Source organism: Puccinia triticina, chromosome 2A (assembly GCF_026914185.1).
Source record: "Puccinia triticina chromosome 2A, complete sequence".
Lineage (NCBI taxonomy): Eukaryota > Fungi > Basidiomycota > Pucciniomycetes > Pucciniales > Pucciniaceae > Puccinia > Puccinia triticina.
This window is the reverse complement of record NC_070559.1, coordinates 768,888-783,227: the sequence shown is the minus strand read 5'-3', so window position 1 is coordinate 783,227 and position 14,340 is coordinate 768,888. Positions and strand designations below refer to the sequence as shown.

At 45.4% G+C, this 14,340-nt stretch overlaps 3 protein-coding genes across 3 annotated transcripts; 2 read left to right on the top strand and 1 right to left on the bottom strand.

Moving 5' to 3' along the window:
- Positions 1 to 426: 426 nt before the first annotated feature.
- PtA15_2A92 (uncharacterized protein) lies at positions 427 to 1,023 on the top strand (the record flags this gene model as incomplete). The annotated part of the gene is made up of 1 exon (XM_053167001.1): positions 427 to 1,023. One exon carries the CDS (start codon positions 427 to 429, stop codon positions 1,021 to 1,023), a length of 597 nt encoding a protein of 198 aa, XP_053017335.1.
- A 1,515-nt stretch (positions 1,024 to 2,538) lies between these two features.
- Positions 2,539 to 3,601, bottom strand: PtA15_2A91 (uncharacterized protein; the record flags this gene model as incomplete). Its single annotated transcript, XM_053166990.1, has 4 exons — positions 2,539 to 2,776; positions 2,850 to 2,950; positions 3,009 to 3,161; positions 3,245 to 3,601. The coding sequence occupies 4 exons, from the start codon at positions 3,599 to 3,601 to the stop codon at positions 2,539 to 2,541; spliced, it is 849 nt and encodes a 282-aa protein (XP_053017334.1).
- Positions 3,602 to 7,662: 4,061 nt separating this feature from the next.
- Positions 7,663 to 10,064, top strand: PtA15_2A90 (uncharacterized protein; the record flags this gene model as incomplete). The annotated part of the gene is made up of 16 exons (XM_053166979.1): positions 7,663 to 7,723; positions 7,797 to 7,930; positions 8,037 to 8,103; positions 8,185 to 8,211; positions 8,282 to 8,310; positions 8,383 to 8,443; positions 8,518 to 8,645; positions 8,750 to 8,765; positions 8,835 to 8,977; positions 9,066 to 9,191; positions 9,267 to 9,343; positions 9,420 to 9,505; positions 9,588 to 9,608; positions 9,688 to 9,800; positions 9,879 to 9,905; positions 9,969 to 10,064. The coding sequence occupies 16 exons, from the start codon at positions 7,663 to 7,665 to the stop codon at positions 10,062 to 10,064; spliced, it is 1,212 nt and encodes a 403-aa protein (XP_053017333.1).
- Positions 10,065 to 14,340: the final 4,276 nt, after the last annotated feature.

Sequence of the window (14,340 nt, the reverse complement as noted above, 5' to 3'; positions counted from 1 at the left end):
CAAGAGAGTTTGCCATCATTACAAATAAAGCAACAGGTAACAGTGCCCTGAGTTAACGTTTTAAACACTTGTAAAGCATATACAGCAATTCCAACCACATAATTATCCTGCAACAGTGCGCATTAGTGAACACCGTGATCCGTTGTCAACACGAAAACGAGGACCCAAGTCCAAACAGGAATATTCGGTGAGATCGTAATCTCAAAGATTGTGCAACCAGTTCAAATTTGCTATAATTGAGTGTCACAACGTCAGCAGACTCATGCGTTATCATTTGCCACTGCCGGAACAACAGATGTGTGACGACCAGATGCGTTAACATTACTGGGTTGTGGACAGAGGATATTGTTCCTGCTACCTCAGGGTTTGTGCATTTATAAAGAACTTGTGCTTCGGGAGAAAAATCTGAACCAAAGCCAATCTAACATGCCGTTCACCAAACTTACCCTCAAGTCCGTTGTATACGTTGCAGACCGACCCCGCCTGGGAGTGAACAACCTTTACAAAATTCCCTCAGTGCTTCCATGGACAACGGCAGGAACTGAAGTTCAGCCTCAGCACGGTCTGTTGTTGAATGTTTTTACTCCTGCACCAATGCCATCTGGCTCGGATCCCGCATCCTGGTTAATCTTTGACGGGCAGTTCACAGCTACCTCGTGGAAACCTGTCGCTGACGTCTATACACACGCCGCGAGTTTCTACTCTACCGTCGGGCACAGGCCTACAGAATTACAGCACGTACAATTAGAAGGAGTTCTTGAGGTCGCAATGACAGGGAGCAAGGTTGTTGCCATTGATCCAGACACAGAGGAAGTAAGTGTCTCCTTTATACATATAACTTGCATTCCGTTTTCTGACTACTGCCCGCAGTCCTGCTTGTTCCATTTGTCAACGAGTTCGCGCCCTGTCATGGAGATTTTCCGGTACAGTGATATTGGTGACTGGATATGGATTACCGGCAATATAGACCGTCGGGTTGGTTCTGTTCTTGACATCGATGTAAGTCATGTTGGTAAAGTCTAGCCCCTTTCATTGTTCACTGACAGGTAACAAAATAGGTCAACGATGCATTTATCGCAGATTAGATATCGGCTAGGAGCCATTACCCAAACAAAGACATTAAAGGGTTGTCCAACACGGTCATCAGATCATTGAATGTTGTATTTGAAAACTTAGAAATATGTAAATCCAGGTAGTAGTGGTATATTATAGTGGGAGCGCAGGGATTGCCAGGAGTATGATCTCCTGTTAACTGGCGGTAATTGAATTGTCAACAACAAGTGGAAGGCTTTATTAGTGTTCTGCCGAAACAGGCAATTTGGTAGCGGTTTAGGCCCTGGTCCACTCATCGTAAAAGCCCGAGTTACCTCAAATGTAGTATTGACCATCAGTAACATCGGGGATGGCTCATTTTTGTTGGCTCAGACTTAGAACAGGGTTATATTTTTGCCGCAGGGTGTTTGCAAACCGTCAGGCGGGTTGGGGAAAAGCCCCCGGCTTATTGTGCTTTCATGCCCAATGGCAGATCGTATATAATACCCTGTGCCTACTGAGCAAAGTAATCTTCTGGCGGCAGTGTATGGATTCAATTGAATCCCCTAGAATGAAGATTAAAGGTTGTGAAGTTATATCCAGCATTCGCGAAATTCGCGACAGCAATTCATATTCTTTTACAGTACCACAACAAACAAGGACCCCAAACACCAGTCATGAGGCCGCTTATACATCACCCAAATACTACTTACTCTTCCGCAAAGTTGACCCTATGTCACCGGCACCGCGAAATGGCCAATGGATCTCTTTTACCGGGAACCTGCTTACACGTACCATTGGGAAACGCATTGTTGTAATAGCAGAGGTCACGAATGTATCGGATACACCACCACCGGATTTTTTGCCAATGTCGAACATGGGCCCGGTCATCAAGGGGCAAGTCAAGTATCTCTGTAATGGAGATGCACCATTCAGAGCCATAGTTGAGAGTACAACCGTGCGTTCATGTTGTGTTTATCGCATTGCAAAATTGATCTCGACGTTTCGAACTAAATATGTGACGATTCTAGGGCGCAGTTCTGTTCCTAGTGGTATTGGACGATGTTTGGCAGTTTCACATTGGATCAATTACGGGAAACTCTTTTGTCCACGTCCAGGGAAGGCTGATAACTGAAGCTCAAGGACCTGACACGATTCCTGTCCTAGTCAGTGGCGACACCCATTTGTGTCTCTTAGCCTATATGCTGACGACTATATACAGTGCTCAAACTTTTTGCCCGCCAACATTTAGGGCCATATTTACATTTGTCGCCTCATCAGTGCACAAGGACGATGAGTGGTCGGGCTATTTTTGGTTCAGCCCAGTTTACTTTGGTTGTAACATTGCACAGTCACAGCTATGTATCATTTTACACAAGATGTAAGCGTCCGAGGATGTGTCAATTGTCAAACAGCAAAATCCCATTTACAAAAGTAAGAACTGGATTTGTACAACACGTTTACAATACTGGATAACTGGAATATGTCTAGTTAAAGACTAATTTGCTACACGATAGAGGAATCTGTCACGAGCGCGGGTACTCTTTCCGGAGTGGGCTGAGTGTTTTGCTTGGTGTATTTGCGCTTCTTTTGTGGAGCCTGAGGTGTCTCTCGGGTAGAAGCGAGGTCTGTTTGGAGGGCCGCGGGATTGTCTTCCTGAGGAGTCTGTTGAACAAATTTGCTTGTTCCTACAGGGACTTGGGGGGCATTGTCTCCATTTTCTTCATCGCTGCCGAAATCAATTCTGTTGAACGAGTTTTGAATCAAATGGTCAATGAGTGCGGGTCCAGCGATTCTACTCAGGGAGTATGACTTACTGAATGGGTCGGCGACGATTGCCTGCAACAGGACTTGGCTCCGCAGCGTTCACCGCGGCGGATGAAGAGGAGTAGCCAGAAGACAAAGACACAGACAATGCCTGCCGCAAAAGGTTAGTGTTGAAATTAAACACCATGTGCAATGATGAACGGACCTACATTGACTTGGAGCATATGCTGCTCAATGTTGTATCCAGCGATGTAGCCGGAAATGAGAACTTCACGGCCAACCTGGAACAGACCAAATGTTTTTGCCAGGTTACGGTTACCAGCAACTTTATACTGGACAATAAAGCTGACCAAGTTGCGCGTCTGCAAAGTTTAGCAATGGAAAATAAATGTTTAGTGTGACTTGGATAGCCGCCCAGCAGTCGAAGTTAGAAGCAAAAACTTACCTGGACGTCATAGTCGGTGTGTCGGATCTTTACCAGTAAGTTATTAAAGGTAGAGGTTGCTGAACTGTCATCCTTCTCCTCAGCCTTTGAGATAACTACACCGAAGCCGTAACATCCTGCCTTGTTAGCGAGGGAAATCAAATAGCCCTCGGAATCAGCAATAGGGAATGTAAGTTCTTGTTCAAAATAGAACACAGGTGGTGTTTTTGCATTTAAAGCTATAACGCGGCCCAACAAAAAATAAATTTTGTCCTCGAGGAGCGAAGTCGCAGTCGAGCCGTAACCTTGAAGCTTGACCTTCATATTGACATCTTCACCAGTTTTGGTATCGAGGAAAGCAAGAGTAGATTCAAACATGAGTTGGCCGTAGCTCGAACCCAGGGTAATTACTGGTGGGAGCTAGCAGACAATTATTAGAATTGCGCAAAGGCACAATATAAATGGTACTCACTGTTTTAGTTATGTCAAACGGAGCACGACTGAAAAAAGGGTGGCTTTGACGCCGGAGAGTGGATACTACGGGTGCCATTGGGGAGAACTGATGTGGAATGTTGATATGACAAAATATCTTGAGTTGGGGTCCAGAGGAGGAGGAAATGGGCTAGATGGTGATGCATCGAATGTGGAGAGCAGCTGATTAAATATTGTCAAACCCATTGACTGTTGTCGGTATTTTCAACATTATAACGTCGGAGCAATGTACAGTTCTGGAAATTGGATGTTGCGTTAGCGCCGAGATGAGCAACCAATTTGTAGCCACGGCTTCAGGGTGTCACTTGAGAACAGTGCACAGCGACCGAAACAACGGACGCGACTTCCCAATGTGTCATAATATTCACCAGTTATGGTATTGTTGGTATTGCAATATACGGGATATGGGGGTGGTTTTTGGTTACAATAACAGGATTACTGACGGGATTGGGAGGAACTCAAATTGATAAGCGGGATAGATACTCACAAGCAACCAAAAAAAGTAGTTATTGCGGTTGCTGATCTGCCTTTAACATTGTTGGGTGCGATTTTGAAAAGCGAGTTGATAAAACCGGGACCATTTCCAACGAGGAGTTGACACGATTTTATTGTGCTGCTTTAGCAATTGTGCATTTGGACTGTTGAGTAGTCTTTTATAGAAAAGCACAACATGTGTCGGAGCCGATTATGGCAGATACAGCAATGATGGTGTTTTGATCTGTAGAATTGTGGCGTTTATCAATCTGATGCATTGGGCGGAATTGAATGCGTTTCCAAAGGAACAAAGAACCGTGCAAGGTGGGATGGAATGTCGGGGACCAAATGCTGTGTGAGGAAATGTCGTTGGCCCGCGGCTCTTGTGACAGTGGAGAATATAAATAGGGCTTTGGCGCTGGCTTTGGGTTGGTCATTTGCATCACCGGGCCAGTGGAGGCGGCACATCTAACTAATCATATTCAGAGCTCTTATATTTCATGATATTCACAGGACCCTGAGAGGTATTGACTGGCTCTGCCATAATAGTCGTCCTCTCAGGTTGTTCCTTCTATTAAAAATCATTGATTACGCCAACAGGCACTTTTTCCGCAACCCTGCATGGGGAAATGCTGCGCGGAAAAAGTGCTTGTCGACGTAATTAATGATTTTTAATTGGTTGAGATCAACCAAGTTTAAATTGGTTGAGTGCATCCCAGTTAAACTGGGATGACTTCAACCCAGCCAAATATGCTGGCAGTGCAGATGTCACATAGGATATCAATTTTCAGGCAAAAAAATCATATATTGCCCAGATTATATTGGCTCCAAACAGGGCCTTAATATTTGTGTTGTTATGTTTTTTGCTGATCACCCTTTTGACAATTATTATCTATATGCAAAATATAATTGCATTCAAGAATTAGAAAAGCACCACATATTCCATGATTTTCTTGTTGTTTGCTCCCTTGTACTGGGCTCCATGGTGGCAAGAGGCTCTGCCCAGGAGACTTTTTTTACATCAGGATCTAGATCTGCATACAAAACATAAATCAAACCACCACTTTGTACCCTTATGATCAAAGTTTTTAGTGAATGCTTACCAGGAATTTCAAGTGGGTCAACTCCAGTTGAGATTGGTTTGTTTTTATTTTTTGGAAAAATGCTTTTTAGGCCTTCTAGTTTTAGAGCTGGGGTTGGGGGAAAAATTGAAAAATTGTTCCATCAATTCAACTTATCCATGTTACCCATGGGTTTGCAAGCTATCTGACTAACCAGGCTTCAAGTAACCTCCACCGCATACATTAGCTTTGCCCATCAACAATTTCCAAGTTGAATATGAGCTTCGCATTCCAAAATGAAATTATTAGATTGGAATGGGGAACTTACAGCGCCTCTGTTGAAGAATTGATGAACCTTCCTCTTTGCTTCTGTTTTCATGGATATCTGATTCTTTGAAGGAAAGTTCATGTCTCAAATTCAGTGCTTGTACATATTCTCGCAATAGTAAGAGATTTGAGCATCACTAACGAGTCCATTGAGCAACAGATTTCAGAGCTATATTATGTGATTTATTTTATTATCAAGATTTGTTTATGTTTGAATACATCGAAGTTCAGTGCCCGTTTTATCCGTGGAAAAAAACGTTTTCAAATGAGATGGAAAGCACACACGTTTCTCTGAAGCTGATGTTGGTTCTTGAAAGTGAAAAATAAGCAATTGACTTGGTCAATGAGTAGACACCAAAATAAACATACCTCGGAAGATAAATTTTCTTTCATGCAGAGGTCTTGCGAGTAAAACCCGATAGTGTTCGAACAGGTGAAAGGCAACCAAGATCCATGTTAGTAACATCAATAAGTGCGAATCGCTTGTGTTGATGACAGTTTGATAAGTGGAATCAGGAGACGTTCTTCTGGAGAGGGAACATGATTCGAAACATCAAGCAGTTAGACCCGAACCACCCTTTATCACTGGTGCCAGTGGCCACTATTGCTGTGCATGAAGGTTCTCGCTACAAAACACACCCCAACACAAGTCCAGGCTCCACTATCAAACAGTTGGCGCAGCTGCCTAGACGCCAGTTATCTAAATACTACACTGAGTCTGGCGAGCATATTGCTGGAGCTTACTGCTGTTTCTACCAGGGTAGTTTGAATTTCTATGCCTGGGGCAGTGGAGCGGCATTTGAGAAAGCTTGATAGTTAGTGCTGTTCTTTACCAAATGGCAGAGGTGCGGACATGTTTGCCGATGTGCCCTGCCAGACACCGCAGCGATATGATTGTTTAGCCCGGCATCCTTCGAGTCAGACCTCCGTTGGATCAACCCTTCGGGCCCGATGGGCAACATAACGCCCAGCGATGCCCTGACTGTCACCTCAATTTTTGTTCTTTCAGTGTTCGTAACTCACAACCACTAGACCCTCGAAGCTGGAAGCTAGTGATGGAAAAGTTCACAGATAAAACGCTGTTCCGTTATTAAGGCCGACTCCTGTTTAGACTCTTTACACCAATGGTATGTAGGCAAAGATTGCTGAGCTCAGTTAACGCATCCAGCGCATGCTAGTGCTCCTTGGGCCCACGCCACAAACTGTGAGTTGCTATCCTGATTCACTGGATCCGAGCGAGAAAAACCGTCGAGATAACGTGCTTTAGGTTGACCGAGAACGGGGAACAAGAAAACATGTAACGCCGACGTAGGCATGATGGGAGGTGAATCGAGATGCCACAGAGTTGTCTCCTGGAGAGTCTCTTCTGAGCAGTTGCTTGCCAGAGAGCCTGATTGTAGCTGATTGTTGTCCGCTTGTTCATTTATCGACCTTGAACCACGCATCACTGTCAGCGCCCCATGGGCCTTCATGACCAGGACCAAGAGTATCTGCAGGCTTAGTTCTACCTAGCCGAGTTTCCATGCCAAATCGGACCGCTCTTCCGGGGGAACGCAAGCATGAATACTTTTCGAATGCCAAGGTTTCGACTCTAGTGCGACAAGAACAGGGGCTACACAGACGGAAGGGAATACATGGTCATCCAGATTCTATCTGCTCTTGGACATGCCGTAAGCATTGGCAGTAGATGACTCTCCACTCTTTCGAGAAATGTCACACTTTGATTGATCTATTTATGTATTCCACATTTCCAGTTTCTGCTGCTCGAAGCGCGAAGGATAGGAGTTAGGGCCTACGCTATCCTCCCCATATTGCTTTCGGCATAACACATGGATAATCGCCCGATTATCACACAGCGAGCGTTCGACCGTCGAACGCCAAGATTCAATAACACTGGTGATACTGCAGATGGAGGACGATTGTCCCAAAAAGTTATGTATCACATGAATGCCATGACATTCCTCCCAAAATCATCCGGATTCCATTGTCGACAACCACCATCACCATCAGTTAGTTTTTTTTTCCTTCAAAAAAATATACTATTCAGACAGAGGACACCCACAGGCAAAGAGGATTAGTCACACAATGGGTGTTCTTCTTTTGATTGTCGTTTATCTTTCAATCGTAACCATCAACGTTTCTTCAAGTTAGTTATAATATTCTCAAAATTTCACGCACCCTTCATTCTTCTAATGAAAGTTACTCATTTTATTCCACAGGATCTGTGCTCTCTCTGCCTTTAGTAAAAAGACAAGAACCAGTGGGCATCTTATCAGACCATGACCACTATTACGATGTGACAGCAGGGCCGGCGGGCCCTTTGCCCGCGCGAATCTCTGGTGACGCGCCATGGGTGAGTCTTGGCAAAAATTTAATGAGTTTAACATTCCACTGGAATAGGACATTAACATCATTTCACCTTTCGTTCTCCTGACTTTATCCACGCACCCGATCGATAGACTCAAGCAGAAAGATCGTACAAAAAGATGATCGCTTGCCCATTTGGTATTGATAACAAAGAGAGGGGTTTGCTTGATCCTGAAATCAAAACATTCCTCATGACTTCACTATTGACAGATTCTTGCTTTTATTCTTCTTCCAATCTAGGAATTGTGCTACTGGTTCCCGGCACGGGTAAGTCAAAAACAGAGTAGAAATCTATCACCAAAATTCTATGAGGCTGATGAAAAGAATGTCACGACAGCGGGAAATGCCAGTGAGGTTTATAAATCTGTGCGCTTATCCTTGAAAGTAATGTTTCATCCAGACTGCTGATATCTTCGTTTCTCATTCAAATGTAATCAGTCAGCTTATTACCAAGTTTTACCATCGCAAGGATTTGATGTATGCTGGGTAGATACACCCAGTGAGTCCCAGACCCCGATACCGATCCTGACTCTCTTCAAAACTGATCCGGTGGCGGAAATTAATTTATCAAAGATTATTCGATCAGCGATATGCAATTGTCGGCCGAATTTGTCGCGTACGCCATCAAGAGTCTCGCACCCCGATCTACACAAAGTGGGGGTAAGATCAACATTGTTAGCTTTAGTCAAGGAGGTCCGAATGTGAGTCAAGCATTTCTTAAACCGGTAATTTTGAGCTTGTTTGTGGTAATGGGAAGATGAGTCCTATAAAAACTTATCAATCCCTCGATTCGCCATCTGATAAGGTCCAGTGGGCTTCGAGTTAGTTTATTTTATTTTTTCTACCTTGTGGACTGAAGAGATGGGAACTAACGGAAGTTATCAAAACAGCTTTTTGGCCTTCAATTCACAAACTTGTCAGAGGGCACATTTCACTTGCCCCCTCTATGAAGGGCACGGCATCCAACCTGCTCCTTTGCCCTGGATCTACTATCGCCGGAGGGTGTTTGCCTTCCATTTTACAGCAGTCAATGGCGAGTCTGGTACACTATAAAATGTTCTCCCCCGTGCTACTTCACCATGATCTGATAATTCGATGCTACGGGGTATCTGAGCATGTAGGGCTCAACGTACATGAATGCAGCTAACAGCAACAAGGACACCCGTAGTGCGGCCTATGCGCTTATCCCCACAACGATCATCTACACGACCAGCGATGAAATTGTGACACCTCAGTTGGGTAGTTTGGTGAGCTTGCAATTCTAGTTTTCAGAATGTAGACTAGCTTTAAAAATATATTTCCTTTTTTTTAAATTGTTACAGGCATCCTCCCGACTGATCGGGGCTTCCAACATAGCTCTTCAGCAGATATGTCCGTTGTCTGTCAACGTTGATCATTTGTGAGCTTTCCTTATAAATTCATTTCTCTACTCCTTTTGCTTAACACTGAACAGGAATAATATCTTCATGGCCTAGCGGCATGCCAGGGGATGTTGGAGCCTACGGCATTGCACTTGATGCATTGTTAAAAGGACGCCCGGCACAGCCATCCACGGTGGATGGTGAGTAAAACCATTTCCTTAAATTCATGTCTGCTTCAACTGAAGCTTTTCTTCCCCGATATATTATCCCACTTCTGTGCAGTCTCATATTGTACGAAAACGGGTGAGTAACTCAGCCAGTTGTGTCTCCTCTCCCTGAGGCTGATCGAAAGCCTTTTCAACGGCGACGACTCGCCCTAAAGCCTCGAGCTTGGGATATCAAGTCGGTAACTCGGAAAACAATCTCCGGTTTGCCTTCCGTACCGCAGTTGGCAACCAGAGAGACCAAATGATCTCTTCACAATATCAGACCCTGGTATATTCAAAATTTATGTCAAATTACCTGATTATTGACTCAGGAGGCTGATTTCAGCTAGTGATGGTTCATGCGTAGCGAGTACCGGCCGAACCACCGCTTCAGGTAACTCATCTCACTTCACATTTCTAACGATGTTTTCTCACATAAAACCTTTGTTTTTGTCAGAAATACGTGTGCGACCGTGGATACGCCTCTTCCGGATGTACCCATAATGGATTCAGAGACAAGCCGACGAAGTCAGTGTTTCCCGGATTCCCTTGAGGGAAGCCAAAGAATCAAAGAATCACAATGAAAAATAACATTTCCATCAGCTAAGCCTAAACACATAATTCAATGTTTATTTTTTGGTTACAAGCACTCAAAAGGGTGGATTGGAAGGCCCTACATGAGAAAATTGAGGTTCACACTCCTGTCTGATTCTTAATCTAAGTATATTAAATCCACACTTTTGTGCAAATTGAGATCATGGGTTTCCCCTGTATCCTTCTCAAAGACACCAGAAATTCAGCCTAGTTCTAGCAAGGCCTAATTACTCATCCCCCCCATTGGATTTTCTTCAGGTAAAATTATGTTTGACCTATTACCACCAAGATAATATTTAAAGTCCCTGAAAGTTAATTCCTTTGACTGGCCCCTCAATCCATGAAGCATGAATTAAAATGGGCTGGGTTCTCCCCCCTTGGGCCTATTGCAAGTGCAAGGGGATGGAGGGGGGCAAAAAGTTTATGTCTGGGCTTCTGCTCCAGGAAAAATATTGGGAATTCCCAAAGGTGTTTAAGCTGCACAAATCCTGTCAAGAGTAATTCTAGACTAGTACATATTAAATATGCATTGTGGTGTTGTGTGCGGGAGAAGGAATTTCAAATTTCAAGTTTCACTGGTGAAAATTTTCACTCACTTTGTTTCCAGTCCTGAGTCACCTGGTTTGCTGCTGGTCAATCCCTCAACACATTGAGATATACATAAGAAGAATTTGTACAAGGTCCATTCATACCTGGACTCCGGTGTGGTGATTTATATAGGCGAGCGCGGTAGAATGTCCACGCGGGGATAGCGCGGGCGGGGAATGCACAAAGCCGCTCAGGCAGGGTGCATTCCGGTGACATAAGCACTGAGGATGAGGTCAGGAAAGCACGCTAGGAAAGCTTACGGAAAGTCACGCGCGGATTGGAATGCACGGATCACGGATTGCGGATTGCAGATTTCGGATTGGGTATTCGGATTGGAGCAGAAAAAGACAGGGCTGGACTGTGGCGGGACTACACACGTGGACTGGTAGCAGCGGCGCGTCAGCGGGTGAGCCATGACAGCCCGAGCGGGTTCCATCAGCGGGTGGAACTGGGGTGAAGGTGGTGGCGAGAGAACGACTGACGGGGGCTAGACAGAGGACGGTGGGAGGACAGGCGTCGGAGAGGAGCGGAGTCTGGGAAAGTGACAAGCGGGATAGCGGGCGGAGTAGGCGGACTAGTGCGGGAAAGTGTCAGACGTGCGGGATCGGGTGGGAACGGCGATGTGCGCGGAGGGGAGGACGGAAGGGGGGACTCTTGTATGCTATGATCTTTATCCAATCGAATTATTACAGATTACACTCATCATCATTGTACTTACAACTACGGACGTACGAGAGTTATTGAGAGGATTATCTGTGTTCTTATCCTTATTCAAGAGTTACTTGCGGATTTTTGTGCTTACAATGTGCAGAGCTTTATTCACTTGCGGATTATTACGCTATAGATCAGGCTCAGTAGAGGAGCGCTGAAGGCTAGCGGAAAGTAGCAGTGCGGAGCCGAGTTACCGACAATCACACAGCCTGGACATCAATATTCTTGAAGGAGGCGGTTAGCGGACATTCTTCACCAGCCAACCAGCTTTCATTCTCACACCGGGGAGGTCGCCGGGCCTGGTCTCCGGGCAGTGGCCTGGGGGGTTTCCTTACCCGGCCATGCCCTAGCAGGTGCTGCAGCGGATCAACCCAATGTCTCTTAGTCTAGTAGCGCTGGCACTACTTAACTGCTTACATGTTGAGAGCCCTGGAAGTCAGGGAGTGACTTCCCAAGGCTCTTGTGTGTGGGACAGGGAAGGATGGTCCCCGATCCTTTGTGCTGCGTTCTTGCGGCGCTTCTCCAGGTGTCAAGTCTCCCGGGAGGGGGGACCGGACAGGGAGAAGTCCTTGAGGGAGGAGAGGGCAACGGATCGGATTCTTCCGGAGCAGAAAGCCCCCGGAGGGTGTGTGGGCGAAGGCGCTAGACCCATCTCTCTGGCTCGGGGGAGCACAGAGCTGGGCGCCTGATGGAATTCTGCTCCTGCCCCGCAAGGGTGGTGAGGGCTAGGTGAAATGGGATTGCGATGGAAGTGAGGTATGCATCAATTGGCCCAGAATTCCTGTGTTTCTCGGTGGATTACTTTGGTGTTTGTTGATTCCTTGTCAGAGTATTCCCTGATGTATAGCTTATAGCAGTCCAAGTTCCAACGACCTAGCCAGCGTAGTCCGTTGTGATTGACGCCGGCCGCTGTGGAACTACTCAAAGGGGAGAATAGAGCTTGGAAGGGAAATGGATAGCAAAACTAGTACTAATGTAAGCTATGCAAGGGTGCTGATGAGGCTGCCTTCCTGACTAATGCTGAGGGGATGAGAGTAACACTAAGAAAAAGAAGAAAAGGTGTGGCTGATTTCTACTTGATCTTAGGAGCTAGTACTATGAGCTGACTACTGACTACTGAGGATGAGAGGGTTGGGGCAATGGTTGAAGGGGGGAAAGCAATGGCAATGATTCACTGGCAATGGGTTGATGAGATTGGGCACTATAATTTCTGTATCTAATAATCTGCATAAGGTACAAGTGAGGGGGGAAGGACAGTTCTTATATGAAGGAAGGATGAGCACAGACAATGAGAAGTTCTGGCTATGGGAATGAAGATTGTACAAATGAGGAAAGGTTCTGGCTATGGGAATGAAAGATTGTAGAAATGGGGAAAGTGATGTGAACATAGTAACAACTTGTAATGATGAGCACTACTGAAAAGGGTAAGCACAGATCCAATGATGTAATGTGTACAATAGGCATAGTACATAATGAGTAATGTATGTAAAGGGTTTAGTATGTGAGAAAATATCTGTGAAAAGAATGTGATGTAATGATTCAACTAAGCTACTGATGAAATGAGTATTATAACTATTGAAGACTGTAAGGTTTCTGTAAGTCTTGTATCCTCTATCCAAGTATATTAAAGCTTGAGAATCATGGAAAAAAAAAATCAAGGGTTCCCCCTAAAAAATACCAAAATCACAAAAAGAAATGCCAGGGATTCCCCTTTCCAAAAAATCATAAGAAAAAGGCCAGGGTTTTCCCCCATAAAATACACGGCACAACAAAGTCACATTACAACAATTTATTCAAAAAAGCAACCTGCAACCTGCCACCTAATCCAGCAAGCTGAGATATCATAGCCCACTGTCCATCCCTGTCTAGCACAGTCAAAAAACAAGTGGGAGGATGACCCCCAGCGGTTAAGCAAAGGGGGGCCAACGAATAATCCCCGCCAGACTGCGCAAGTGCAACAGCGGACGGGGTGAGACAAAACCCCCGCTGGAAACACAGCCGGGGGAGCCGCCTGGCTTTCATCCCCCACTCCAGAGGCTCCTTATATACTCAACACCTGCACTCACACCACCACTTGTGTCTACGCCTCAATAGGCCTCGACGCGCAATACTCAGTCGCTACCTTGTTGAAAATGCCACGCCGCACCACCCTCAGTCCACCTGCACTCACACCACCACTTGTGTCTACGCCTCAATAGGCCTTGACGCGCAATACTCAGTCGCTACCTTGTTGAAAATGCCACGCCGCACCACCCTCAGTCTTTATGTTGTTGCAAGTGCCATACCACATCATTGCCGACCGTAGCCAGCCAGTTGCCAGGGGCCCACCGCACATTAAGTGCTTCTGTCACAAGCTTGCATTGATTGTCAATGCAGGCCTGGCATCTTTGTCTCTCAAGACATTACCGCCTGGAAAAGCCAAGGAGTCTGTACTTGGTTTTTTTCCAGTCCTTGGGAAGCTAGTTGAGGAAGACAACAACGTTGGTGCCGAAACACCTGTCATTCAATCAATTTTGAAGAACCCAAAGGCCTTCACGCATACCTGTGCCGACAATGAGGGATCGGAAAGTGATTACGGTAACGCGGATGATGAGCTGTCCAATCATGATCATGATTTGTCTAGAGGAAATGTCAAACCTAATGTCACAAAGAAATCTTTGACGCATACAAAGACCAGCCGGCTCCAAGATCTCACCCAAAAACTTGATAATGTAATTAAGTAAATCACTCAATCAGCAGCGCAGCGGGCCAGCTTTGATCGCGCGGCAAAGAAGTTGAACCTCAAAGTTTCCCCACTTATTGCCGGATAGGGGATCCGGTGGAATATTAAATACCAAAGCCACCGGAAAGCCATCAAGGCTCAAGAAGTCATTGACTTTCTATTAAAGGAGGATCAACAGCACAATGAAAGCCGAGTTTTTGATGATGTCTTGTTT